The following is a 27,293-nucleotide window of genomic DNA, read 5'->3' as shown; positions in this document are numbered from 1 at the left end:
ACAGGCAGAGTGGGAATTCAGGGGATGTTCACCACTACCTACCCCCATCTGCGTACCCTTCAAACCTCAGCGCAAACATCACCTCTTCTGTGATGCCTTCCGGGAGTCCCTGGTCTGTGAGCTCTGGGAGGATCTGAGTCTTCTCTGGACCCCAGCCTAAAACACAGGGCTGGTGGTGTTGTGGTGCTTGTTGGAAGGAGGAAATTGTTGGAAAGAGGGAAGAGAGAAAGAAGGAAGGAGGAAAGGAAGGAAGGAAGGAAGGAAGGAAGGAAGGAAGGAAGGAAGGAAGGAAGGAAGGAGAGAAGGAAGGGAGGGGGAAGGGAGGGAGGAGACAGAAGGAAATGCGTCAGAAGAAGGTGGTAGGGGGTTGGTAATGGGACTGGACTTGGAGAAACAGTGAAAAAATAACTTGGGCTTTAATGATTTTGTTAATTAGGCCCAAAATGACTGGAGGCAAGAAGAAAGGCGACTGCATTTAACCTAATTACCCAGTACCCAGGCTGTGTAACAACCCCATCATTGTTCAGGGTCCCCACGCGTGGACCCCATGCCGCTCTGGCCCCCTCTCCCAAGGCCCACCAGGCTCAGAGCTCCAGACATTGCTCACTGGGTTGAGTGGGGAGCCCCAGGCCGCAGAGCAGGCCTCAAACCCCCACCAGGTGGGCTCCCTGGGATTTGGGGCTTCTCAAAGTGGTTTGCCCCCCTCATTATATAGCAGGCCCTGTGCTGAGCCAGGGAAGCAGATTTCGTCCTTCTCCTGGGATTGGAGTTGGGAGAGGATGGGAAGTGGGGAAATCAGGCCAGGTCAGGAGTGAGCCCGGCCCTCCCCCTCCTCCTCCTTGTCCCTACCCTCCTCATTCCCAGCCCCCTTCTTGTCATCAGTGCTCCCTTCCCACACTCCTCCTCTCCAGCCCGCTGCTCCCCATCCCTCCTTCCTGTCCACCCTCCCCTCCCCCTTCCAGCTCTCCATCCCTTCCCAGGGAGTCCTGGTAATAACAACCTCCAAACCAGCCCGACAGGTTCCAGGGGACCAGCCCTGCCCCAGAGGCAGGTAAGGAGGTGGAGGGGTGACCCCCCAGCTGCTGGCTGCCTGAAAACACTAATTAACTCTTCAGTCCACTGGCTTGTTCAGCCAGCCCCGCTCTGTGGCCTGGGGTGGGGGTGGGAGGTAGAGAGGAGGATGGACACCATGGAAGCAGGGTCTGTGTTTCCAGACCCCACCGTCCAGGAACACCAACCACGGATGCAGCTTCTGAGAGCTCTCTCCGGGGACTCAACAGGTCTACAGAAGTCTGCCAAGCCAGACACATTGACTCACATTTAATTACACATTGAACCAATCATCTGGTTGAAATGAGTGAAGTTTCATAAAGGAGATGCAAAATCCAGGGGGGTGGGGGCAGAATTAGCAAGTTTTTTTCTTATCAATAACATTGTTTGAAGCTTGGACCTGAAAACAATCCACGAAAATCCCTTTGGGAGGGAATTTCCAGACTCTGTTTTCTCTGCTTCATGCTCCCTGGCCAGTGATAGGAGAGGGGGAAGGAAGGAGACTGGCCAGAGAAGTGTGAAGTGAGTGTGTGATTCTGAGTGTGAATGCAAGGGGATGTGTGTGTGTGTGTGTGTGTGTGTGTGTGTAAGTGTGTGCCTATAAATGTAAGCCAGATAGCTTGGGTTCAAATCCCAGCTCCATCCCTTCTTAGCTGTGTGACCCTGGGCAAGTTATTGAACCTCTCTGTGACTTGGCTTCCCCACCTGTAAAATGGACAAATGAAGCATAACCTACCTGCCTCCTAGACCTGTCATGAAAACGGAAGGAATTCATAAATGTAAAGCACTTAGCAAAGTACACATGGTGGGTGTGATTTAAGTGTTTGCTGTATCAGTATTGGTAGTATTAGTAGTAATAGTATGATCATTACTATGATGATTACTTACAGCCATGCCTGACCCATCAGCACTTAACTCGAGTAGTACTGTGTATGTATGTGTGGGGGGTGGGGGGTGGGGGGTGGGAGTGTGTGTGTATGTGTGCGTATGATATGACCAAAGAAGGACTCTGGATGAATAAATGGATCTTCCTGGATGAATGGCGAGTGAATATTACAGTTTTAATCACAGCTCTATAGATTGGAAGTTTGACACTAAAGTCAAGGTGCCTGCAGGAAGTTCTAGGAGAGAATCTACCTCCTTTGCTTTTCCAGTTTGTAGAGGCTGCCTGCACTCCCTGGTTCACACCCCCTTCCTCCTCTTCCCAAGCCTGCTTCCCTCCTCAAATCTCCCTCTGCTCCGGGGCCAAGAAAGGTTCTTCACCTTTAAGAAGCGCTATGATGACTTTTGCCCCACCCAGGTAATGCAAGGCAATCTCCCCACCTCAAGGTCATTAACCCTAATCATATCTGCAAAGTCCTTTCTTCCATAGTAAGATAACATATTCGCAGGTTCCGGGGATTTGGACACAAACCTGGTAGGGATCATTCTGCCCCCTATAAACAGGAGAAGGCTCTGTGTTGCAACTGAATCACACCATTAAGTGTCTGTCTTCTGTCTTCCGCTTGGCTCCTAGAGCCCTGGGTACTATAAGAGGCTGGAGGTAGGCAGGCTGGCAATGGGCAAGCTGCTGCTCTCATGTTCAAGAGCTTCCCAGCTAAGGTTCTCAGATCCCACATCTGGCCAGGTTTGGGCAACTCCTCTCAGATCTGAAAGGACAGCAAGGTATAGATGAGGCTCTGCCCCTGCCCTGCTGTGTGTCCATCAGGACAACACTTCCTGTCTGAACCTCAAATTTTCTCATCTAAAGCATTCTGAGGACTGTGCACTATGGCACATGAAGCTCTCAGGACAGTGTTAGGCATACAGCAAAGGCTCAGTTGGCATCTTATATCCTTGGGACAAGAAGGTCGGGCTCATATTTACAAAAGCAGTTGGAGAACTGAGCCCCATGCTCTTTCCCACGGGCCCACGGCCTCCCACCAAGTCAGAAGGCCAAAGTCACACACCCACAGACCCCCTGGCTTCTGGGAGCCTGACCACCGTGAGATGCCCCAAGCACCACTTTTCTTTGAAGTTTGCTGTTTAACACATTCTGTTCCAGAGACCTTCCATGGCTGTCTTTTGATAAAGAACAATGTTTCAAGCTGCAGCTCTTTGGAACACCATGCAACTGTTAAAAAGGGTGAGGTCAGACTTTGTACAGACAAGATGTCCAAAACATACTGTTAAGCAAAAGGAAAAAAGGAGTTTCATAACCCTGGGTATAGGTTGGACCCATTTTTGTTTTTTAAAAAAGCATCTTGCCAAGTTTCAGAAAGCAAATGCTTTCAAGTCACAAGGGCAGAAGTGGGCAGATATGAGACTCCGGCGGGGGTGGGGGTAGTTAGACCAGGTCACGTGGTACAGGGGGACCTCCACGTAAAAACATTCAAGTCCCAGCTCTCAAAGTGGACAGTCAGCTTTTGGCCCCTGGAATATGTGAAAGGGGTGTGTGTGTGTCTGTGTGTGTATCTGTGTGTGTCTGTGTGTATCTGCATGTATATCTGTGTGTGTCTCTGCATGTGTATGTCTGTGTCTGTGTGTCTTTGTGTGTGTCTGTGTCTCGGGGGGGAGAGGTACGTTTGGTAGTCAGAGCGAAGGACACCAGGTCCTCTGTCCCTTTATTTTTTCTGTTTACATTTTGCCTTTTCTCAATCTTTTAAAACAAGCTTATACAGATATCCCAAAAGTCTTAGTACAGTTTTAAGCTTAAAAACCAATATTTCTCTAATCATAAAAAATAAAGACACAGAAGTAAATATATAATCAAATATTTGTAGAGAGATGGTACACCAGGAAAATCCGTGATTCTAACACTGCTGGGTACACCTGGTAGTGACTGACACCAGCCAAGGCTGGTCAGGAATCTGTGCTGACCTCAGGTGTGGGCAGGCCGCGGAGAAGGTCAGCAGAGTCTGGAGCCAAGACACAAATGTTGCCCAAGGCCTGTACACTCAAACAAGCGCACACTCACACACACACTCATGCAGGGTTCTGCAAGCAACACCCTCCCCTCCCCCAACCTTGTGATGCATCCTTTTCGTTCTCCGCGGGCACTGGTCTAAGAGATGACAGATCTGGCATCCGTGGCTGACTCTGCCTCTTGCCAACCGAGTAGCAGCCTTGGGCATGCCATTTTTACTCTCTGAACTTTGATTTCTCCATCTGCCAAATGAGGGTAAAAGATCATGCGTGAAAAAAATATCCCGTGCAGTACCTGATATGTGGTAGATACCCAATAAATAGGGTTTCTAAAGAAGAGAAATCCTAGCCTCTCCCCAGGCCCTGGCGTCCAGCCAGTAAGAGTACGTCACCAGAAATGGGCTGGCTGCCTGGAGAGAGCAGAGTCCATTGGCCTTATCAGGCCGGGCTGCCCTGGCCCCACACAGAGCTGGCCTCTGTCCTCTGACCACCTGCATCTGTCTGGTTCCAGGACCTGTGGCCACATGATCCCATGACCCTAAAACTGAGAGTCTCCACTGCCTGCCTGCGAGGAAAGCAAGATATTCCCACTTTGAAGATGGGAGCTCAGAGAGGCTTTGTAACTTCTACTCGTGCATCTGCTTTCACCGATTCATTCACTGGATGTTTCAGTGAGATGCTAATACGGACCAGGCACTGTGTTAAGGCTCAGGAGGAAGCAGCAGTCAACTATACCCTCAATGCCCTTGCTGTCACAGAATCGAGACCAGCTTCATGGGCATGTGACCTGTGTGGTCACACGGGACCCTGCAGCTAGAACATTGCACACGGGCAATGTTCACTTTGTTGCTCTGTTGCCACCCGAAGCTACTCAACTATCATTAAACAACACGTGTCTCGTGTTGTAGTAGAAGAAACTAAGTCTCAGGCAGGCTAAGCAACCACCTAGGGTCACCATGAAGTTGGCAGCAGAATCGAGTCTCTGAAGCCCAAAGCAGGATCCTGCCTGCACTCACCCCCTCCCTGACCGAAATCTCTCCGGGCACATGGCAGTCCCCCAGAGAAATTTCCCTCCAGCCCCAGAACCAGCAATGCCTATATTTCTCCTGAGCAGGGGGTCTGTTTGTGTTTCCTAGGTCCCAAAGGTGATCTTTTTTCCCTCTTCCCACTGGCCACCAGGATGCCCGGAGTCACTTCAGGGGCCCATCCCACATGACTTTATATCCTATGGGATCCACAATGTCACTTCTGTTCACTCTCACCCTTCTACCCTGCTTTTACTCTCTGCCTCCCTTTGTTTTTACGGATTTGTCATACGGTTTGGCTCACCCTATTGCACCCAGCCCCAGGAAGCCATCTGAAACCTTTTCAGCATTCCCTGCATGTCTGCTTCACCCCCTGCTCTCAGAAGAGAGCCTGTCTCTGGCTCCTCACGCTCAAGACCCAGGCGATGCTGCCCCAGCTCCCCGTCCTCTCACTCGAGCTCCACCACACTCTGATCAGCAGCCCAGTAACCAAATTCTAATTTCCCAGGAAGTAAATGCTTGTTGGCCCCACTTGGGTCAGGTGTCCACTCCCGGCTCAAGCAGCCGTGTCCACGGGCTGGCCAGTGTCGAGGAGCTATTGATGGGGGTGCCTGGCCCAGCGGCAACGTGACGCCAGGCTAAGGCTCAAATTCCTCATCAATGCCTTCAAGCCCCTCAACACCTTTGTGTAGCCTCCTCTTTCCAGTCATAGCCACCATCCTGTGCCTCAGTCTGAAGCCAAATAAGACATCTTGCTAATCCATTTGCTATTCTGGAAACTTCCTTCACTGTCATCTTCGAGATTTCACCCAGGCTAATTACCCCCTGCCCCCAAGGCCCCTTCCTCCAGCTCTGTCTGCCCTGGTGCATGACCAACCTAAATGCTGCCTCCTCCCTCTCCTAAGCTTGCTCAGACTGCCCCACCAGGTCTTGCCCTCCCCCGTCTCCCAATCGGTGTCATCTGGCTCCTTCCTACCCTGCACCACAAGTTCCCATAAGGCGCTGATAGCCTTCTCAGGATGCTAGACCACCAGAAGGCAGAGCCCTTGAAGCAAGGAGCCAAAGCCTTGGGGGCAGGCCAGCCTCAAATCCTAGTTCAGCCACTTAGTAGGAGGCCCTGGGCATACCCCCTCAGTCTCTTTCTGAGCTGCCACAGGGCAGCACAGCCTCCCAGTCACTCGTAGGTATGGCGGGAGTGCATGGGAGTGAGGTCGGGGATGCAGAAATGTGGAGCACACAGCACTTATCGAGTGTTTGTTGAATGAATGAACGATTTGCACCTGAAGATGAGCACGTTTTCATTAATTTACACACACGTTCGACTCTCAGCCACTGGGCGGTGGCCCGTATTCCTGTTCATGGGGGCATCGGGAAGGGCAGGGTGAGGGGCCCTGACTTCTGACTCTCTAACCTGTTTCCAGTAGGTAGAGAGAGGCAGCAAGCTTACACACACACACACACACACACACACACACACACAGTATGAGCAGCGACTCTACAGAAGAGACAGGCCCTGCTCATCCTCTTCCTCTCCACCAAGGAAATCAGAAGGCCCAGCTGGGGAGCAAGTCTGAGCCCCTCTAACTTCTTCAAGCCTCTGTCCATCTCCTGTCCCCCTGGGACCCTCCAAGGCCTGGAGGGTGCTGGAGAGGCAGGTAGATCCAGGCTGTATTTGCTGACAGCACCTGACCTGTGTGGGTTGCTGCACTTACCAGTTTACATGCATTTCCTCATTCCCTCCTCATTGCTCTTTATTGCCCTTGCCAGATCAATATAATTGCACCCATGCTGCAAACGAGGGAAGTGGGGCTCAGAAAGATCACCTGATCCCCAGTTAGTTACCTCTTCACCCAGATGGCGGAGTCAGAGCTTCAGACCAGAAATGTCAGCCTGCAGAAGTTGGGCCTTGCCCATGTGACAGGGTGAGGACCCTCCCCAGCCCCAGTGAGAATCCCCTGCCTGGGTCAGAGGTAGAAGGCTGGCCCCAGTCCCCCTGAGGCTGAGATAGGAGAACCTTTACAAGAAGGCAAAAGTGAACAGCAATCAGCTGTTCAGAGCCCAGGAACCTGGGCCAGCCAGGCTCTTGCATCCATCCTGGCCAGGAAGGAGCCAATCATCATCTCAGGAGGCAAACTGTGAGGTGGAGGGCCAGTTGCTCACCTACCACCCAGCGTGCCTTGAAAGGAACAGGCCATAGGTGACAGTGCTTTGTGAAGAGAAGGGCCAAGGGGTGGGAGGGGGAAGCAGCAGTGGGGCAGCACTCGAATTCAGGCCATGTGCTACCCTGGATGATGCCTGGAGACTTCATCAAGCCTCTCTCGAAGGTCTGACATAGACTGACTTAGAAGTCTCCTGATTAGCAAATTCACCTCTGGAGGAGCAAGTGGGTATCAACAAGGGCCCATAAGGCAATGATCACAACAGAGAAGATGATAATGATGATGATGGTGGTGGTGGTGGTGGTGGTCGTCGTAGTGGTCATGAGGTAACACACACAGCACTACCTATCTACCAGGCACGGTTCTAGGCGCTCTATGACACACCCTGTGAGGCATGTACACGTATCATCATCCCATTTTACAGATGAAGAAACCAAGACATGGAGCAGTTAAGTAACTTGTCCCAAATTACACAGCTAGAGCGTGCTGGATCTGGCATTCTGGTTTCAGAGTCTGCACACCTACCTACAATAGTACTAATTAGATTTAAAGTACAATGAAAAAAAAAGCCATCACTATTTATCAAGCACCTACTATGCATCAGGAAACTGAGCCAGGCACACCACAGGCACAAGAGAGATTTAACTCTGACATGATTATAGTTCCGTTCCGCTGATATAAAATCTGAAACCTTGAGGTAGAAGAAGCAAGCTCTCCAGTACTGCAGGGCCGAGGAGTGCAGAAGGGCAGCTGGCACACCGAGGCGGCCTGACTGTGGCCTGTGACTGTACACACATGTGCACCAGGACACACTCCGCACAGGCTTGTGGAAACACAAATTCAAAAAGCCCAACTGTGTTGTCACCAAGTTAGGGACCCAAGCTCTAGGCCTAAAGACTCAAGATGTTCTCTCCAAAAAGTGGTTCCCTAGGTGGGCAGCAAGTTTGCATTGCAACCATGCCAGAAAATGCTGGCAAGCCCTTGTCAGTCAAAGCTCCCTGGGTTCTGAGCATCTGGAACGAACCGGTGGGGGTGAGAATATTCGCACTCAGGGCTGAAACTCCAGCTTCTTTCCCACAGTATGTTCACAGCTGTAAATCCCACTTCCCAGGAGCTCCGGCTGGGGTTTGCACACCGCCTTCCAGGGCCTTCCCTGCCAATCAATTTCATGTGAATTCAGCCAGAGATCCTGGCCAGAGGAACTGGTTAGACCTGCCTGACAGTCTCCCAGCTGCAATGCGGGAGTCTGGGCTTGCGGCTAAGTCTATCCTTCCAAGTCGCTTCTGGGAGCATTTCCTGAAGTCCCACCTCCTTTGCAGCCCTCTCTTGAGCTTACATCTTCCTGGGGTGACAGCGACTAGCCATGCCCACCATAATCACAGCAGCCAGCACTCACTGCACTCCACCAGCCATCAGGCATCACTGACAGGCTGCATCCCCACACATCCCTCCTGCAGCCAGAAGAAGAGGGCAACAGACTCCCCATTTAGCAGAGAGGTGAGGTGAATGTCCTAAGTGACCACAGTCAGGAAGAGGAGGGGCTGGGTCTACACCCAGATCCACCTAGCTCTGCCACCTGGACTTCTTCTAGGCCCCCACTCCAGCTCCAGTGAGGATTTCAGAAAGAAGACAGTGTCTTCCTTTTGGCATCCATGGCCTAGAAGTGATTGAGAAAGAGATGAGGTGGAGAGGAGGGGACTATGGGTGGCAGAGAACTACATGGGGCAACTGCTCAGGCCAAGGTGGAGATCCCAAGGTAGGTTCTAGAGTTGGTGTGGCCAGAGCACAGGACATGAAGAATGGAGGGGCAAGAGCTTATGGTACAGGACCCTGGAGGCCAGGTCAAAGAATTTGGAATGGGCCCTGGATGTGATGGGGAGCCATAGATGGTTTCTGAGCAGGACTAGTGGCCAGTATCTCAGAAAAATTAATTTGAAAGCAACTCTCTCCTCATCCCCCCGCCAAAAAAATTATAAGTACGTATGGTGACAGATGTTCACTAGACTTACTATAGTGATCATTTTGTAATATCATTTGTAGTATCAACAAATACTGAATCATTATATTGTACACCTGAAATTAATATAAAGTTATGTGTTAATTTTACTTCAATAAAAAGATTTTTTAAAAAAAGGAATATCCCCAGTGGAGAACAGGTGGCTCAAAAGGATGGTGCAGAGTGGTCTGGAGGAGTGGGGGGTGCTGTCCTCTCAGAGTCAAGTCTCCACTGAATAAAATTCTAGAAACATTTTTCAGCCAGTTACAAATTCTACTTCACCCATCATCCATCCCCCAGGCCCAAGAGTATTAGAGTCAAAAGCACAGACTCTAGATTAGACAGCCCGCATTTGAATCCCAGCACTGCCACTTACTAGCTGTGCAACCTTGGACAAGTTGTTCAACCTCTCTGTGATAATTCCAGTTTCCTCATCCAGCAAATGGGGATAGCGCTATCCCCCTTGGCTCATAGAGAAAGTGTAAGGGTTCCATGAATTAATAGTTGAGAAACGCTTAACTGCTAGGCATATGGAAAGGTCGCATAAGGAGCTGAGAGGCCAGAGGCCCTGGTCTACCTCTCAAAGATGGAAGCAGGAGGAGTCCGATGTAGTATGCTCCCAGTGATCCCATTCTGGGTCCCACTACTCACCAAGTGTGTTTACTACCAACGAACCATCACTTTAAAAATATGCCCTGGCAGCATGCCAAGAACCAGCTTCAGGCTCCCAGGTCTGTAATCCACAGAGTGCATCTACCACACAGCAACAATTTTAACCAGGTTCAAACTAATGCTTCTCCTCTTTGCAAGCAGGACTTCTGGACCTTTCTTGGTTTTCTGGTATACTCTTCTTCCTCAGGCAAACAGAGTAAGGAAGGAGGGCCACCCAAGAGAATAGGATGCAGCCGACCTGTTTTTAGAAATCTCCAGCAAAAGGAAAGTCTTTTAGATCTATGAAGTCCGTAATCCCACTGAGCTGTGACTTTCCTACTATATAAAAGTATAAAACCCAGGGAGCGGTCACTCTCTGCTGACTCTAAAGGAGACAGAATCTGGACAGGCAGGAAAATATGGGTTCCATTTGAGGTTTTCATCTGAGGGCCAGGACAGACTCTTCCCAGGGGCCTCTGTGCTTTGCTTCTGCCCTCTGACCTTCCCTAAATCGCCTCAGGATCTGGCTCAGCATCTTGGCCTGCCGAAGCCACGGTTTAGGTGGAACTGAAATTTGGAACACTGCTCTCTTCCGGAGCAAAGACAAACTAGTGGGCTGTTGATTTTGCCAATAAGACAGTGACGAGACCAGAGGTAAGTTTTTGGAGGAGGACCCTGGCAGTCTGAGAGGGGCCAGTCTGGGGTGGGGCCTGGAAGGCAAGTTTATGAGACTCTGGGAACTGACCCAGAACGAAGTGGGGACATTCCAAACGAAGGTGCGGTGGTGGAAAAAGCCAGAAGCATGCATCACAGAGGGGATATGAAAGCAGATCTGCCCCCAAGAAATCGGCTTATTTCTCAAGAACTAGAACACGGACTTGGAGGAGCTCACTTGCCAGTGGTATCAGCTGCCACCTGAACACACACTCTCTCCCAGCTTCGCTTGGAAACAGGAGTCCCCTGACTCTATTTACCTAGCTGTCAAATGGCCCTGATGCCTCATCCCTTCCAGCGTGAGGTAAAGAACCAAAAGTCATGAAGAAGGCAAAGGAGTGGGGTGGGGTCGGGGGCTGTTCACAGATGTGTTTCCATTTCCCAGCCCCGATTTTGCACAAGAAATGTCCTCGGGAACCGTGTCAACCTCTCTTCATCTGCGTGCCACTTTTAGAAAGCCTCTTCCTGCATCAATGAAACACAAAGCAGGAGCTTGGGGAAGGTTGATTTTGACTTGAGGACACTGAATACAATCTTTTCTGGATGTTTACCAAGTGTGTTTACCAAGCAGCCTGCTCTCCAAACCCTAGCAATTGCTTAAAACAAGAAAGCTGTTGATTTGTGGAGTGTTTTCTTTAAAAAAAAAATCATCACAAATGTTAGATTTAGAGACATTATTTCTTTTTAAAAATAACTTGTCAAGGGGACAAAGTATTTAGGAGGCTTTCTTCTCAGCACAGAAAGCAACAGAGAAGAGGAGCTTTTTTTTTTTCTGCCTGAGATTAGAGTGTGGGGGGGTTGTGGATAAATTGAGGAAGGGAGGGTGGTCAGAAACAGGAGGCAAGCTAGTTCCTTCCCTGCTCCCTGAATCACAACCAGACTCATCTCTGATCCACCCACCCCTGGCTTTTTCTCTTCATAGACCCACAAAGAATCTAAGGAGAAACAATGATACTAAGCTCTGTTCTGCTGCCCCCCCACTCGCCCCCCCCCCCGACCTTCTGCTCTACTGTCCCACCCCAGGGCTTCCCAACCTGCCTCTCATGTCAGACCAGATACCAGGATGTGTCCCAAAGTGTACCACTGAGGGATACAAGACTTTGGGGGATGATATGCAAACAATCTTTTTTTAAAAAATTAGCAGTTTGTATTTTAAGGAATATCAAAAAACTAGATAGATATAGATGATAGATAATAGATAGAGATAGATAAGATACGATAGACAAATAGCCAGGAACTTCAAGCCATGCTTCGGCAGAAATTACCCCTTTCCTCTTTAAATACATTTTACTCAACACATAGTCATTCTACCAATTACTGGATTATTGGGGTCTTACCAAGTGCCAGGTACCACTCATGTAGGAACATTAGTGAACAAAACAGCCATCAGACACGGACCTCACAGAGCTCATGCACTGGCAGGAAAAAAGCAGGAAGTAAGCAATAGATGAATAAATAATCCAGTGCTCCAAGGTGATTAGCACTATGAGGGGGTGGGGCAGGAGGAGAGAAGACTAGGAACAGCAGAGCAGAATAAGGCTGATCAGAAGGTCCAGGGGGCAACCCTGGTGGCTCAGTGGTTTAGTGCCTGCTTTGGCCCAGGGCGTGATCCTGGAGTCCCCGGATCGAGTCCCGCGTCGGGCTCCCTGCATGGAGCCTGCTCCTCTCTCTGCCTCTATCTCTCTCTGTGTGTCTCTCAAGAATAAATAAATAAAATCTTTAAAAACGGGGGGTGCCCAGGGAGGGATCAGGATGCTACATCAGGTAGGCTGGTCAGGGTAAGCCTCATCAAGGTGAGATAGATCTGAGCAAGGAGGTAAAGGGGGTGAGGGAGGTTGCCGTGGCTTTATCTGGGGGAAGATGACTCTGGTAGAGGAAGAGCTCAAGCACATATCCTATGCAAAGAGAATAATCAGCTTATTCCAGAAAGAAATTTAGACCCAGAATGTTCTTCTCCTACCCATTTGACTTGAGTAACGCCTATTCAGGCTTCATATCTTAGCACAAATATCACCTCCTCCAGGAAGCCCTCCCCGACCACTCTTTCCCCAGTCTATGTCTGCTTCATTGTAGTATAGATGCTCTCAGAGGTCCAGCTTGCTTTCTCCTTTTGAAACTGTACACCGATTCGTTTAAGAACTAACTGCTCACTCGCTCTCCTGCTAGACTGTAAAGTCCATGAGGATTTGTTCACTGGGATGATTTTGGGGTTTGCTCACCGTTATATTGCCAACATCTAGCACAATGCCTGGCACATGGAAGAAACAACAAATATTTGTTTGGTGATTGAATGAATAGTCTTGGGTGGCAGGACTGGAAGCAGAGTTTTCACCGAACATAGGATCACAGTAGCTGTGGAGAAGTGGAACCGTAGGCCCCTGGGACCCAAAGTTTAGGTGGGTCAGAGCAGCGACAGAAGCTGGAGGCCCGGCTGTGGCAAACCTGGATCGGCCCGGGAGCCCCACCTCGCTCTTGCTCCCACGTGCTGTCTGGATAACTTCTGGCTCCACGGGAGGAAGCAAGTCTCAGATAATGACAAAGCTTTTGCTCCCCCTTCAACTCTGCACCTGCAGAAGCAGCCGCATTGAAATGCTTCCTTTTGAAGCTCGCAGAAGAATCCTGGGAGTGGGGACCAACCTAAGTACGTTTGCTGGGATGTCTGAGTAGGCGCGGAGAGGGCCATGTGCACCAGCACGTATGTGATCACCCTCATAGAGCAAGTCCGATCGCACAGCCGGGATCTGACAGGTAACACGCAGCAGCTGCGTGATTTACAGGGACTGGTGGGGCGAGCTCTCCTCTCTCACTTTGAGATCCTGAGTGCTTCATATAAATATTTATGGGAGCCTGGGCCTCCATTAACCCTGCCAGTGCCACATTTCACTCGTTACACAGTGCTTGTGTGTGAATGAATGTGAGGGCCAGTGTTCAACACACAACGCACGTACGTCTGTGCATGTGAGCATACAAAGATGGACATGGACCCATGCGCATTTTGTGAGAGTTCATACATACATAATCATTGTGGTTCAGTGTAAGTGTAAATCCACACAGGTATATGCATAAGTGTGCACATTTTGCACATGCTGTGTGAGAGGGTATATATATATATATATATAGCAGATAAGTACATGTGGGTTTAAGTGTGTGTACCTTCATGCCTGCCTCCGTGCATATAAACATGAGTTGCCTGCGTGTTTATGCATGTGTCTGTATCTATGTGCTGGTCCAACGTTTCCACACCACACCAGAAACAGCTATGGTTAAACTAAGGATGATTCCATCAGAACTGCCTCACCTAGAGGCTGCTGCTTCTGGAGACACTTGCTCTGCTGATTATGATCCATTTACTGAAAAGTTCAACTGAGAACAGATGAAAGGTGAGGGGTCTGTTAATTAATTATGAAAAGCACCAGTATCACAAGCTAGCAACACCCAAGTGGGCCTCCCCCACCCCCCCCCACACATACACACACACACACACACACACACACACACACCAGGACCACCCTAAGCTGCTGGCTTCTCTGTGAGAGATTGAAACGGGAGACAGAGATTCCCTCCAACCCCCTTGTCATATTTGTCCCACTGGATCTCCAAGTGCCCACTGCCCATCTCTGTGTCTGGGCAGGAAGTCTCATGGATGGAAAACAGTAATCACACCCCCAAGAAATGACTACCCCATGCAAGGGGAATTAGAAAGGAATTTTCCCCAAGTTCCCCGTCCCCCCAGGTGTTTCAGATAAGAGATTGTGAACTTGGTGGAGTTTGGTGCCAAAAAAAACAAATTTTGATATCAGATAGGTTGGCATTCAAATTTTAGATCCTCCACGGGGTGACCCTGGAGGTGCCTACCCTGGGCCTACCTATCCATCTCGGATCTGCATGGACAATAGTAATCCACATATCAGAGTTCAGTGAAACGTCATGACAGGACTAACCTCATGATTTGACCACACCTCTTGTGCTCTGTGACCTGGTTGCCCCTGGTCAGTGGAAAGGGACATATGTACCAGGCTCCAGCTCCCAGGACATAAAAGAGGAAAGATGTAAGCCCTGTGTTGAGAAGTGAAGCCCTTTGCTGCCCACTCAGGGAAAGCAGAGCTGAGTCCCCAGATCCATCCTGGCCCAGGGGCCCCACCTTGGTGGGAAACAGGTGCAGGTAACCCTGGCAGGGTCAAGGCAGTGAAAGTGACATCAGGAGAAACAAGGGGACCTGAAAAGTGAGCTCCTGATTCCCGATGGAGGTCACAGGCCAGGCCCCATGCCTGCCTTGCTCTCTCCAGCTCTGAAAGGAGCAAAGAGCACCCTCCAGGTTTCCCCTCCCTCACCCCCACTCCCATCTATTTACTGGAAGGAGTGCAAACCCTAGTAAAATGCAGAGCTCAATTCTACAAGGGAAAGCGTGGCAACATAAATTTTGAATTTGTGCACTTCTGCCCCCTTCTCACACTGAAACTGACTTCTCAGAAAGTACCAGGCCTCCTCCTATTGCCTCAGCTGGCCTCAGTGGCTGTCCATCCGCCCCACCCCCGCACCACACCACCCTCACCCCAGCCTAAGGACAGGATCCTCCTTTTGATACAAATAAAAAAGAATGTGTAACAAGCAGCTGTTATTTAATAGGAAAACAACTTCACATGCAAAGAATGCAGAAGGGCAGCTAACACGGAGTTGTGCTTCGGAACAAACCCTTATCAATAATTTAGGTGGTTTTCCAAATTGGAGCGGCAACTTAGCTCCGGCATTTAATTTCTTGGAAGTGAGAACAGCGAACTCTGATTCTCTTATCTAAATGCATCTTTTAGGATAATACGTGCAGCACAATGGAGAAGGGCATTAAGATATTAGGATGATCCATGGAAAAGGCATGCAGAGCATGGTGCAGGTGTGCAAGGCCCAGAGAATGTGTGCTCCCCAGCTGAAAGGACTGCTCTCTGTGGCCTGGACGCCTGCTCCCTGGAGCAGAAGGGAGGAAATTCCAGCAGCAGCAGCAGCAGCAGCAGCAACAGCAGCAGCAGAGGCAGCAGCCTTCTCTAACAGGAAGCTAGACCTCCACACCAGCTCCAGCCTGGGAAGTCTTATGGTGGCTTCTTCCGCCCACCAGGTCCAGCGTGGACCAAGGACTCTCCCTTTGCTGCAAGCTAGCATGTCTCCGGAGGGTACTGTGCTGGGCCCAAGCTTGGGAGCAGCTCTCCTAACGGGACTGACTTTTTTTTAGGAGGGCTGCTGATGGAAAAGACTCTGTCTGCAAAAGGCACCCTTTGAAGACTTTTATTTTGGTGGGGGGAGGTGGGGCAGAGTAAACCTCTAATCCTCCCTTCCTTATGTAACAAATCCAAACAGTACTATCTCTGGGAGAAGAGGCCAGGCCACCAGACAGCCAGCTGTACGGGGAAGGGTTACGGGTTACGCAAGAAGCCAGTTCTGGGTTTTCCTTTCTGAAAACAGAGGGGCTCTGAGGCGGGATTTGCATCTCTAAGCGTGCAAGGGACCCAGTGGAATCTCTAAACCCAGCTGTTTCCCCGGGGGCCCACAGAGAAAGAACTGGAGGAGTAGGGGTGGGTGGGTGGGGGAGTGGGGGGTTGGCCTGGCCTGACTGAAACTGTAGCTTTAGTGGGGTGTGGGGGGAGCCAAAGGACCATGCTGCTGTGCTCCTGTGTGCAGCTCCACTCTGAGCCTCGGAGGACAGGCGCAGCTGGAGTGTGGGTGGGAGGGAGGTGGGCACCCCCGACAGGAGGGGGGGTTTCCACCTGCCACAAAAATGCCCAGAGACCCTGGGCCGCAGGAAGCCGGGCGGTGACCAAATGGGAGGTCTGGGTCGAGGGCCGGCGGCTTCCCCGGCTCCTGCACCCCCGGACAGCCGCGCGGCCCTCTGGCCAGCGGGACCCAGCTCTGACCACGTCAGTCCCCACCAGCCCCGCTGCCGCGGTCGCGGTCGGGGGGAGAGGGGAGGGAAGGCTGGGGGGTCCGTCGCAGCCCACAGGGCGGGAGCCCAGGGCAGCCGGCAGAGCCCCGGGGCTCCAGAGCCCAGGCCCAGGCCCGCGCCGCTCCCGCACTTACCGGACACCTGGAGCCCGCAGCCGGAGCTCCGGTCGCCAGGCTGCGCCTGGAGGTAGGGAAGAAGGGACGGGGAGCCAAGACGTGGGGAGAAAGTTTTCCGAAGTGAAGAGTTTACCAGGGAAGGGCTGCGGGGAAGGGAAAGGCCAGAGTGAGGACGCGGGAGACCGCGGAGCCGGGCGGACGCCGCCACCGCTGCGGCGCGGGTCGGGACCGGGGCTCCCGGGTCGGCGCGCCCAGCGCCATCCCCGACCCCTCGCCATCCCCTGGCGGCGGCCCATCCCCAGCCTCCCGCACAACCGTGCCAAGCGGGGGTCGCAAGGCCCGAGGGCGGCGTGGGGCAGGGGGTGGGGGGCGCTCCTCCAGCCGGGACCGGCCTGGAGCGATCCACCGTCCCGGGGTCCGCCTGTGCCCCCGCGTGCGCCCCCGCGTGCGTCGCCGTGTGTGTGTGTGTGTGTGTGTGTGTGTGTGTGTGTGTGTGTGTGTGTGTGTGTGAGCCGGCGTGGGTCCCCCGGTGCGGGCGCAGGCCTGTTCCCTGGGGATGCGCACTGGCCTGGGAGGCTCCCGGCGCTGGAGGATCTTGCCCCGGGGTCGCGGAGGATCGCCAGGGGCCCGCGGGCCTCGGGGGCCGCCTAGGAGCCCGCGGGCTGCAGGGCGCCGCGGGGCGGGCAGGGGCGGCCCGGACGGCCTCGGGACCCCGTGCGCTCCTCCTGAGCTCGCGGGCGCCGGCTCTGCCGGTCGCGGCGGGTCGGGACGGCGGGCTGCGGGCTGAGACGCGCAGCCGGGGCTTGCCCGCCCCAGAGCCTCTCGAGGTCCCGGCCTCCTCCCGTGCGCTGCCGGCTCTGCCCTGCGTGCGTCCCGGGCCAACTGGCGCTCAAATAATGGGTTGGTGCCTGGATTGAGAGCGCCTGCAAGGGCACACCGTGTGGGTGCTGGATGGGGTGTCTGTGCGTCTGGGTGTCTGTGTGTCAGTGTGTCACTGGGACTACGTGGTGTGGTGGTCAGCTTCTCAGAGATGCAATGGGTCGCTTTGAAACGGCCTGACCCACGGTGTCATTCTAGATGCTGGCCTCACTGGCTTGGTGTCTGTGTTTCTGTGCTCTGGAGAAGGGAAACCAATGCCTTGGAGTTTGCGTTGGAGAGGCTGTTTCTAGCAGAGAGGCCAGGAGACTCTAGAAGTGGGAGATGCCAGTCCTCTCGGGATTATTCCAAAGGGAGTCAAACCTCCACCACAAGGAATCAAGGCGATCTTGGTCTCCAGATCCATGCAGCAGGGGGTTCTTCTGGTGCTCAGCCTGGCCGAGCCTTCTTTCGCCCCACAGGGGATACACTTGTACACGTGGGCATGCTCTTATCAAGTTTGTACGTGTGCACTTGTACGCACAACTACCCAACTAATCGTACCCCCTTGCTCCCTCATTGGTGCGCACTCGGGTAGAGCTACTTCACAGCCAAATTCAGCCACCATCCTCCTCCCCGATCACAGCCAAAGACTTCTGTGCCCGGCACATCTTTGGGTTAGTGAAATGAACTGGGCCTTGGAATTTAATTCAAGCCAGAACCTCTGACTTCTACTAAACAACACCAAAGCACTGTTAAATGTAAATCACTGCTGCTAGTGTTTGCATCCTTACTTTTGGGCCTTTTCCCTGGTCTGTCTCTACCAGACCCCAACCACCACCCCCAGGATTCCAGCGATCCTGAGCCAAAAGCTATTCCCTGCTAGTTTCAGCCTTCCCTTCTTTCTCTCTGTTCTTTCTAACTCTAGTTCCCGGCTGGGGGCTCTGCAGCCGGGTTTTTTACATCTCCCCATTCAGGTCCCGAAGTTCCATGTTAGGAACTCTGGGCCAGAGAACCCCAGGGCTGGAAGACTGCTGGAAGACTTCCATTGCCAAAGGAGCAGAGAAGCCTTCTGGATCCGGGAGGGATGTGAGGAACGGTGGGAATCCCACTCCAACTCTCAGGAATGTCTGAAGCCAACTCTAAATTATAGGCAGGATATGGAGAAGGCTGAAGGGGTTTGGAGTAACCTAGGCGGGACACCTTGACTCTTCTAAGAATCTGGAAAAGGAAAGGAAAGGTATTGGGCCCAGCTCCCAGTCTGCAGTCAGAGTCGCTGTATCAAAATGATGCCCCAAGCCCCTTCTTGCCCCCAGTCTGGAGGGTCACTGAAATCCCTGTCCAGCCATGCAGTGCTCTTCTGTGGGTCTGAGGGTTCCAGGTCTGAGTGGCCTGAGAGGCATGTGTGCCCAGGGCACACCACCCCCCAAAAACAGGTCCATGAGGAAGGGCTTCCTGTCTGAAGGGCCTTCTGCCCCAAGACCTGTGCTGGATTCCACTTGCTTCTGCAAGCCCTGGGTGATGGGGCATAGGCCTCCACTCAGGGCAGACAGGCATCCTTGCTCTGGGCAGCAAGACGAACTGGGCAAGAGAAAGTCGAGAGCCTTCCAGCCCAGGTGGAGTGGCCAGAGTGATAGGACCAACTGTCTTTGTTGATGGCCAAAAAAGACCCTGCTTCCCTATCAGGGGGCTCCTGGCTGCTTGGGGTCAGCCAATCTCTACCTCAGAGCCGGCAGGCTAGCAGGCTGGTCCTCATCCCCAAGTCTGAAAGCCCCAAAGAAGTGTGCCCCGCCCCCCTCAGCTCACAAACCAGCTCCTGAATGGGAGTCTCTACCTAGAGTGAGAATCAGAAACACATTTGAGGCTCATGTACGTACACACTCACAAGCAAGGGAGAGATTTGCCCAGACTTGGTCTGTTTCTCCATTGGCCAGGGAGGGTGAGAGTGTCCCCAAATTGATGCAACTCTTAAAAAAGCAAGAGAAGAAAGTCAAAGTCAGGCGAACGCAGAATCCTCTAAATAAACACCATTTCCATGGTTTTAATAAGCAAAATAGGAAACCATTTTAATAACCAAAAAACAGAAACCAGTCTGAATAAAACTACAATAGACTAGGTTTTAATATTTTCATATCATAAGCAGGGTTTGAAATTGATCCCTTATTTTACATGAAATAAAAACAAATTTCTGTTGCAGCAAATTTGATTTCAACACAGTTGAATCCGTAAAAACCGAAGCTCGTTTCTGATGCAGGACGAATATCCACAATATTTAAAACTGCAAGCACCATGCGGTTCATACAATCTTGTTATTACTGTTAATTTATCAACTAATACAAACTCAAAAAATGCATCCGGCCAGCAGCGCCAGCAATTTCAAATGGAAACTAAAAAATACGCTTTCATTTTGGTATTTTTGTCAGTGCAACTTAAATCCTTTTACTGACCTGCAGGAAAAAAAAAAAGTAATAAAGAAAAACACCCAGATTTTCCCTATAACTACTATACAACTGAAGGGGGGTAGGAGGGAAACACCACCAATAACTCACCTGCTATCTCAAAAAGCAGGGAAAGAAACACACATAACGTGTTGGGTCTAAAGGACGCGCTTGAAAGTTGCAAAATTCCTTGCCAAATGTTTGGGTTTCCGGTACTTTCTGAGTGTGGCGGTTGGTTCAACACAAGTTTAGGTCACCACTGGGCAGTGTCAGGGCTGGCCAAGCCCGCTCACCCGAAGAGCACTGCAGCCACAGCAATTAGCATGAGCCTGGAGGCTTCTGAAGGGATCCTGGGGGCGATTTGGATGGCATTAAAAAGGCAAATAAGATCTGTTTTCCTTTCGTTTCTTGTTAGGGGTGTCCATTTTAGCGAAAAGATGAGGTGGGAGTGAAGATATTCCTGGCTGGCTCTGGGGTGCGGGGAAGTCCGCAGCTGCCCTGCCCTGGTACCCAGGAGCTGGGACCCCAGAGTCCTCTTTCTTTCAACACCAACAAAATGGAAAAACTCAAGTGGAAGGGACAGGGGGACCGAATGGAGACAGGAAAGGGGAGAACACATGCAACTTCCAAGGGTGCCCCAAGACAAAGTTGTTTTCTGATGCAAAATGCCCAGAACTTTTTTTTTTTTTTTTACTTACAAAATATAATGCCATAATAATAATAAACCCAAACGAAGACACTCTGCTTGCTGCCATGTTCTCTAAGCGGTTTGGCGGGGCGGGTATTTACAAGCCGACAGCCGGGACTGAAACCCGGCAAAGCAGCCGCCGGAGTTTCTGAACTGCGATCCCTTCTCACTCAAAGAAACAAGGGGGTTATGATCCATGATCAACAACATGCTAAAGTTAAACAAGAAAATGGTACAAAATAGAAATTATTACCATACATGTCCAGCATGCAGGATTAATATTTTTAATGCAGATTTTCGTATTTTTTTTTCTATATAATCGAGCAGGCAATAAAACTGATGAGAATTGCGCGCAGAACGTCCTAACTGAGGCCCGCGCGCGTCTCGGGGCTGAGAGCCAGTGTTCTCCGGACCCTGGACGGACAGGTCCGTCTGTCCTTCCTTCCTTCCTTCGCTCAGCCTCGCCTCGCGCCTGCCGGGACGCCAGGGTCCCTCTCCTCTCCTCTCCTCTCCTCTCCTCGCTGCTCTCCTCCTGGTCAGGGCTGCGCTCCGGGGCCGCGCGAGGCAGCGGCCTCGGCTTAGCGCGCAAAGTTCGGAAAGCCAGGAGTCTCCCGACGGCCTTGGCGACTCCTCGGGACTATGCCTCGCCGCCCTCCAGCCTGGAGAAAAGTGGCTCCGGGACTTCCCACCCCCTCGTCTGGCTCTGGCCCTGCTCGAGTCTAGGAGGCGGCGCTGGCGCGCGCCGCTCTCGCCTTGGCCAAGGTCCCCTGCCTGCCCGCGCGCCCTCCCGTCGCCCGCGGCCCGCGCGCCCTTCCTCCCTCCCTCTCCCTCAAGTCAAACAGGTCAAGGCCGGGGCCGAGGCGGGGACGGGATCCGGGGGAGTCCGGGGCTGGGGACGCGGGACCGCGGGACGGGGAGTCCGGGCCGGGGCAAGGGCGCGGGGTGGGGGGGGCCGGGACCCGCCACGACTCACAGAAAGAACTCGGGAGAGGAGGGGCTGTCGCTGGTGGAGCCCGCCTCCCTGAAGCCGGAGTTGGCGAGTTTCTCGCACTTGACCTTGTAGGCGTCTCTTTCGCGGGCCAGCCGGGACACCTCCTGCTTAAGCTGCTCCACCTGCTGAATGAGCTGCGTCTTCTCGTTCTCCAGGTGGTGCTTCTGCTGGACGCGTTTATACCTGCACGACTGGGCGTAACCCCGGTTCTTCAGCGTCCGCCGCTTCTGCTTCAGGCGGATCACCTCGTCCTTGGTGAAGCCCCGCAGGTGGCGGTTCAGCTCGCGCACGGACATGGACACGAGCTGGTCGTCGGAGAAGCGGTCCTCCACGCTGCCGCCGCCGCCCGCCGCCGTCGCCGCGGCGGCCGCGTGCGGCCCGGGCCCCGGGTGGCTGGTGGGCAGCTGCTGCGCGGGGCTGGCGGCGCTGGACGGCGGCGGCGACGCTTGGTGGTGGTGGTGGTGGTGCGGGTGCGCGTGCGGGCCCAGCTCGTCGTGGGGCACGCCGGCGCCCGGGTAGGCGTGGTGCGGGTGCGGGTGCGGGTGGTGGTGGTGGTGGTGGTGGTGCGCGCCGCGGAAGCCGTCGAAGCTCTGCAGCGGCTGCGGCACCGGGTGCGACCCGATGAGCGCCTCCACCGCGTCCTCGGGCGTCAGGTTGAGCGCCTCGGGGTTCATCTGCTGGTAGTTGCTCGCCATCCAGTACAGGTCCTCCAGGTGAGTCTTCTGCTCGGTGGGGCTGAAGCTGGGCGACGAGGGCACCGAGCTGCACGGCGTGCTGAGCGGGGTGGACGACACCGAGCCGGCGGGCTGCAGGCGCGTGCAGGGCCGGCCCGGCCGCTCCGCGCGCCCCAGCGGCTCCTTCTTCACGTCGAACTTGAGCAGGTCGAAGTCGTTGACGTACTCCATGGCCAGCGGGCTGGTGGGCAGCTCGGGCCCCATGCCGCCCCGAGCTCGGGCCGGGGCCGGGGCCGCGCGGGGCCGGGCCGGGCCGCGCCGGGAGGGGCGGAGAAGCGAGCGCGGCGCGCGGCGGGGCGGAGGGGAGGCGCCGGCCGAGCGCCCGCCGCTCGCTCTCTGGCTCCCCTGCTCTCTCGGGCTCCCCCGGTCGCAGCCGCTCGCAGCCCGGCGGTGCAGCTGTGCTCGGTCGGCCGCCGCCGCCGCCTTTTATCGCCTTCCTGATGTCACCGGGGCGCGGGGGCCCGGGCGGCCCAGCGCGCCGGCCAATGGCTGCTCGGCCCCCGCGGCCGGCGGCGCGGGGCGGGGCGCGCCTGACAGCTCCTCCGCCCCCCGCGTCAGCTGACTGGCGGCCGGAGCGCCGGGAGCCGCGGAGGCCTGGCGGGGGCCGGAGCCCGGTGGGACGGCGCGCCCGGGCCCAGCCCCCACCCCTGCGCGCGGCCCCCACCGCCTCGCCCGCGGGGCGCGCCCCCCGCCCCCCGCGCCCCCCGCGGGCCTGGCCGCCGCCTCACCCCTGCGCGCGCTCCCCTGCTCTTTGCCCTTCGCCCCCCGCCCCCGCCCCCGCCCGTGCCAGCCCCGCGGAGGCCCGGAGGAGCGCCGGGACGACCCCCCGGGCCCTTTGTTCCGCGGCGGCCCCCGCCGGTGGGGCACGGTCCGTGGGCCGCGGGGGTGCGAGCCGAGCCCGCCTGCCTTGCTGCGGGGCTGCGCGTATTTGCGTCCTGGGGCCGGGCTTGCGGCGCCAAGAGTTGTGTTCAGACCCGCGCCGTAGCCCGGGGACCCTCCTCGGGCCCAGCAGGGGCCGCTCCCCTCCCGGCGGGTGCGGCGGCCGAGCCGGGCACGGGACTCCCGGGGCCCGCCGCTCCCCGCGCCCGCCCCACCCGCAAAGGCAGAAGGAGGACGGGAGCGGGGAGGAGTCGGCCGAGGGGCGCTGAACGCCTCTCCTCTCCCCAGCCGGACGCGCGGAGCCGCGAGCTCCCGAGGCCTGGGGCTGAGGCCAGCTCAGGACGGGGCTCCGGGCGGCGCTCGGCTGCTGGGGAGCCGACCCTGTTTTTGTTTGAACGTTTTGTAACGATTTAGCAGATCGCGGCGTCAGCCCGCCGCGCGTCTCAAACAGACCTAAAGTGCGACTCCAAGTGGCCACTGTGCGCAAAGGCGCGCGGCGCGGCCCGGCCCGGCCCGCCGCCCGCAGGCTGGGACGACGCCTCGCGCCCAGCCGGGTCTTCCCAACGGGTCCGATCCAGGCCGGCCCAGAACCGAGGCTGTGTGAGCACCGCGGCCCAGGACTCGTTCCCCTAGAGCCACGCGCAGGTCCCCGGGTCCCGTCCCGGGACCCCGCCGCGACTTCGGCGCTGATCGCCGCGCGTGAAACTAGCGCGCGCCCCAGCTCGGGGCAAGGGGGCAGAGGGGATGCGGGAGGGACACCGGGATGCCCTTGGGCAGCCCCCTGCGCGGGATGGTCAGGGGCCCGGGTACGCCAGCGGCTGAAAGCGGAACGGCCACGGCGGAGGGGCCCAGGGCTGTCCGATGAGAAACCTCCCCGGAGCGCAGACGGGGAGCCCACAGCGCACGAGGCATCCGGGCGGGGCTTGGGCGCTGCGTACCCCTCCTGACTCGGGCTCAGCATGGCCCGGGAGGGAAAAAAGTCTCTTCCCGAGACCCCCGGCCCGGGCGCAGGAACCGGATAAATCGCAAATTCGCTGTACCCGGAGACCCGACCCGCCTCCCGCGTCGCCTTCTGCTCTGCAGCTTTGGGCGCGTGCAGCGAAAGGCAGAAGCGCGCCCTGGGTGAGTGTGTCCCGGCCGCTGCCCGTGCAGAGCCAGCACGACTGACACCGCGCGTAGGGGTCAGGTGGGCCACACCCGTGCAGAGACAGGCAGATTTTTTTATTATTATTATTATTTTTAGTGTGAGAAGGTAAAATAATTTGCCTCCAGTTAATCTGAAAACTCTATTCTTTTGCGCCCTCGGTGCAGGTGGGGTGGGGTGTGGTCTCAAGCTGCCTGTTTTTAGTAAAGTGAGTATATTTGAACTAAAACGTGAACTGAAAGGTTTGGATCAGCAAACCTGTAAGGCTGGAAGAGCCCGTCTTCAACCCTTTGCGAGGAGCGTGCTTTCTGCAGAAAGGACTCGGCGGTCTCCCGGCAGAGCCTGGGCCCTGCAGCTGCCCGCCTCTGCCCCAAGCCGGCAGCGGGGACAAGCCCCCTCCCTGCCTGGGTCGTGTCAGCACACGGTGAGAGCACACCCGCACCGCGGCTCAGCGCGGGAACGTCTGGAGGCCGTCCCGGTCTGTGCAGACTGGGGCTCCGGGCTGAGGCGGTCAGGGCCGGACACCGCGCTAGGCGCTCTGGGTGCCGCTGACCCCCAGCCGGCGCGCCCTCCTTCGGGGCGGGAAGGAGCCCGGTGGCTCCGAGAGCACACCTGAGGCTGTGGACCCCTGCGTCTGCACCGAGGCTGCCTGTCGGGCCAGTGTCCCCCTCCCACTCCCAGCCCTGGGTCTGCTTGACCTTCGCTGTCCAGGACAGGAACCGAATCTCGCAGTGTGGCCTCTCTCAAGGCCCGAAGGGTTCCCTCCACCCTGGCCCTGAGGTTCCAAACATCCCCCTCTCCTGGGGCGTCCGGCGGCCGTCTCAGGGCTTCTGGAACTCGGGCTTTGTCTGGGCAGGCGCGCTCCTCCTTTGTCCCTGTACCTCCGTCTCCGTTGCGTCTGTCCCATCCCCTGGGCTCGGACTGCGCTATCTGCGTCTATCCCTAGGTCCACCTTCCCCCCAAACCTGGTTTCTTGCCACACTCCCAGCCCAGCCAGTGCCTCCTCTCCGACCCCACCCCACCCCCCAACCACCTCCAAAAAAATGTTGGAACTGGGTGAGTAAACAAGGCACGCAGGTTGCTCCCGAACAGAGGCCGCTGCAGGGCAGCCCACCTCACTTCTCAGCCTAGCCTCCCCCACACCCGCCCCTGCAACTCTCCGCGGCAGGGTCTCAGCGGGCCCCAAACCCTCTGGCCTCTCTCGCTCCCCCACAGCCACCACGGGCTGCCGCCTCTCTGCGGCTGGGGCTCTGGGGATCAGTGTGCCGGGGTCCCGGTCAGTGGGGGCAGTTCCTGGAGGCTGCGCTCCTGGCCTAAAAGACTAGCTGGGGGGGCAGGAGGGGTGAGGAAGAATAGGAAACGGATGATGGAAGAAGTGGAGAGTCCAGGAGAAGCAGAGGGAGGGACCGCGGCCCAAGACACAGGAGTGGGGCGTGGAGCCCCCAAGGCTCTTTTGATTTGGAGCCGAGGACTGTTGTTGGCGGCCAGAGCCCTCTACCCAACAGTTTGGCGTCTCTTGCCCCCAAAACTCCCATCTGAAGTTTTCACCCATGCTCGACCTCCTTTCCCTACCCACACCAAGTTGGGCCAGAGGCGATGCGTCCTGGGCGCACCACCTTGGGATTCTTCAGCTCTCTCTGATGAGCGAGAAGGCTCTGCGCTGCCCGCGCCACCGCGGAACCCCGGGGCCCTCGGGGTGGGGGTGCACCGAGAAGTTCTTCTCAAGGGAGCACTACTCTCCGCCAGCCGCCCGCTTGGAAGTTCCCTGCGCTGCTCCTGCGGGCTGCTGTTCGGCAACCCGCTAACCCGAGAGTGGCCCCGCGGCGCGCTCTCCGTGCGCCTCCAGCCGGGCGCGCCGCTCCCCGCCGCCCGCAGCCCCGCAGCCGCGCTCAGCCTCTAGATGCACCGTACTCCCGTCGTTTCCTAAGGGTTGCAGGTGCTTGGCGCAGGAGCCGGCGTCTGTGTGCGTGCATGAGTGCGGTGGGAGGTGTGCAGGGGCAGTGTGTGTGTGTGTGTGTGTGTGTGTGTGTGTGTGTGTGAGAGCAGGGCACATGCACTGCTTGGAATCACAGAGCCGGAAGCTCCTGGCCTAAGTGCAGGGTGGGTTGCAGGATTGTACTCTCCCGGGTTTCCAAAAAGGCCAGTGGTCCCAACCGCCCCAGAATGAGTTCGACCAGAGAGGAGCTAGCCTTCTGCTTCCGAGTCGCCCAGAAGTCCATCACCTGTCTCCTCCAAAATGCCCAGAGGTCTCTGCCACCTTCTTCAAGGCTCAGCCAGAAGGATTCTGTTGCTCCCACTCCCTCTGAGCTTCCTAAGACCTAAGAAGAGGCAGGAGCCTTTTCTTCCTCCTCTTCCTTTTTCCCAAAGGCAGCTGTCACTTCCACTGTCCCCTGCCCCACACAATGCCCATCAGATTCCAACCCAGTGCTTCCAGAAAGGTATGCTTGGGCTTCTGGTTCCTGGTGGCCTTGAGCACCCAAAGGACTCCATGGTCTCAGGAGGGAGCCAGAGTGACCCTACTTTGCAGAGCCCTTCCCCCCACTCCCTCTCCTGGGAACCAGAGACACCCCCAACCACCCCCACTCACACAAACACGCTTAGGAGTGAGAATTTATTATTAAAACTGTTTCACTTGCTTCTTTTTATTTTGTTTTAACATAAATACTAGAAGTTTTTAAATTACATTATGTGGCTTACACTTTATTCCTATTGGACAGCGCTGTGTTAGACACCCTACTGGGCAATATTGCCTCCAATAGAGATGGGGTATTGGTTTGTGATATTCACTCCCGTTTGGATGGGGACTTGCAAAGCCTTTTTCCTTCAATTCTCACAACTCTATAAGGTAGCAACTATTATTATCCTTATTTTGCAGAGATGTGTAGGCAAGCAGGTAAGTACAGACACATAGCGGTTTTATCAACCTGTTTGGTCCTCACCGCTGCACTTTCAGGTGGGGAGGGTTATCTATACCTACACAGAGGAAGCTCTGAGAGGCAAAGTGAATTCTTTGGCTACAC

At 55.2% G+C, this 27,293-nt stretch overlaps 1 protein-coding gene and 1 long non-coding RNA gene across 4 annotated transcripts in view; both read right to left on the bottom strand.

The window, feature by feature from the left end:
* LOC121477714 overlaps positions 1-16,964 on the bottom strand; it is a 111,285-nt gene extending 94,321 nt beyond the window's left edge. The window contains exon 1 of the long non-coding RNA XR_005984342.1: positions 16,563-16,964. This is a non-coding gene — a long non-coding RNA (uncharacterized LOC121477714). The remainder of the gene's footprint in view (positions 1-16,562) is intronic.
* A 2,480-nt stretch (positions 16,965-19,444) lies between these two features.
* Positions 19,445-22,671, bottom strand: MAFB (MAF bZIP transcription factor B). 3 transcript variants are annotated; one of them, XR_005984462.1, is made up of 3 exons: positions 21,499-22,466; positions 19,949-20,187; positions 19,445-19,846 (listed from the first exon to the last, which is right to left on the bottom strand). XR_005984462.1 is itself a non-coding variant. In XM_041733385.1 (2 exons), the coding sequence occupies exons 1-2, from the start codon at positions 22,452-22,454 to the stop codon at positions 20,127-20,129; spliced, it is 1,017 nt and encodes a 338-aa protein (XP_041589319.1). In that variant the 5' UTR covers positions 22,455-22,671; the 3' UTR covers positions 19,445-20,126. The 3 variants fall into 3 exon arrangements, 2 of the variants coding, with proteins under 2 accessions (XP_041589319.1, XP_041589318.1); XM_041733385.1 differs by having other exon boundaries at positions 19,445-20,187; positions 21,499-22,671; XM_041733384.1 differs by lacking the exon at positions 19,949-20,187.
* Positions 22,672-27,293: the final 4,622 nt, after the last annotated feature.

This window comes from Vulpes lagopus, chromosome 18 (assembly GCF_018345385.1).
Source record: "Vulpes lagopus strain Blue_001 chromosome 18, ASM1834538v1, whole genome shotgun sequence".
Lineage (NCBI taxonomy): Eukaryota > Metazoa > Chordata > Mammalia > Carnivora > Canidae > Vulpes > Vulpes lagopus.
Note: the sequence above shows the minus strand (reverse complement) of the source record. Positions and strands in the feature narration are given on the sequence as shown.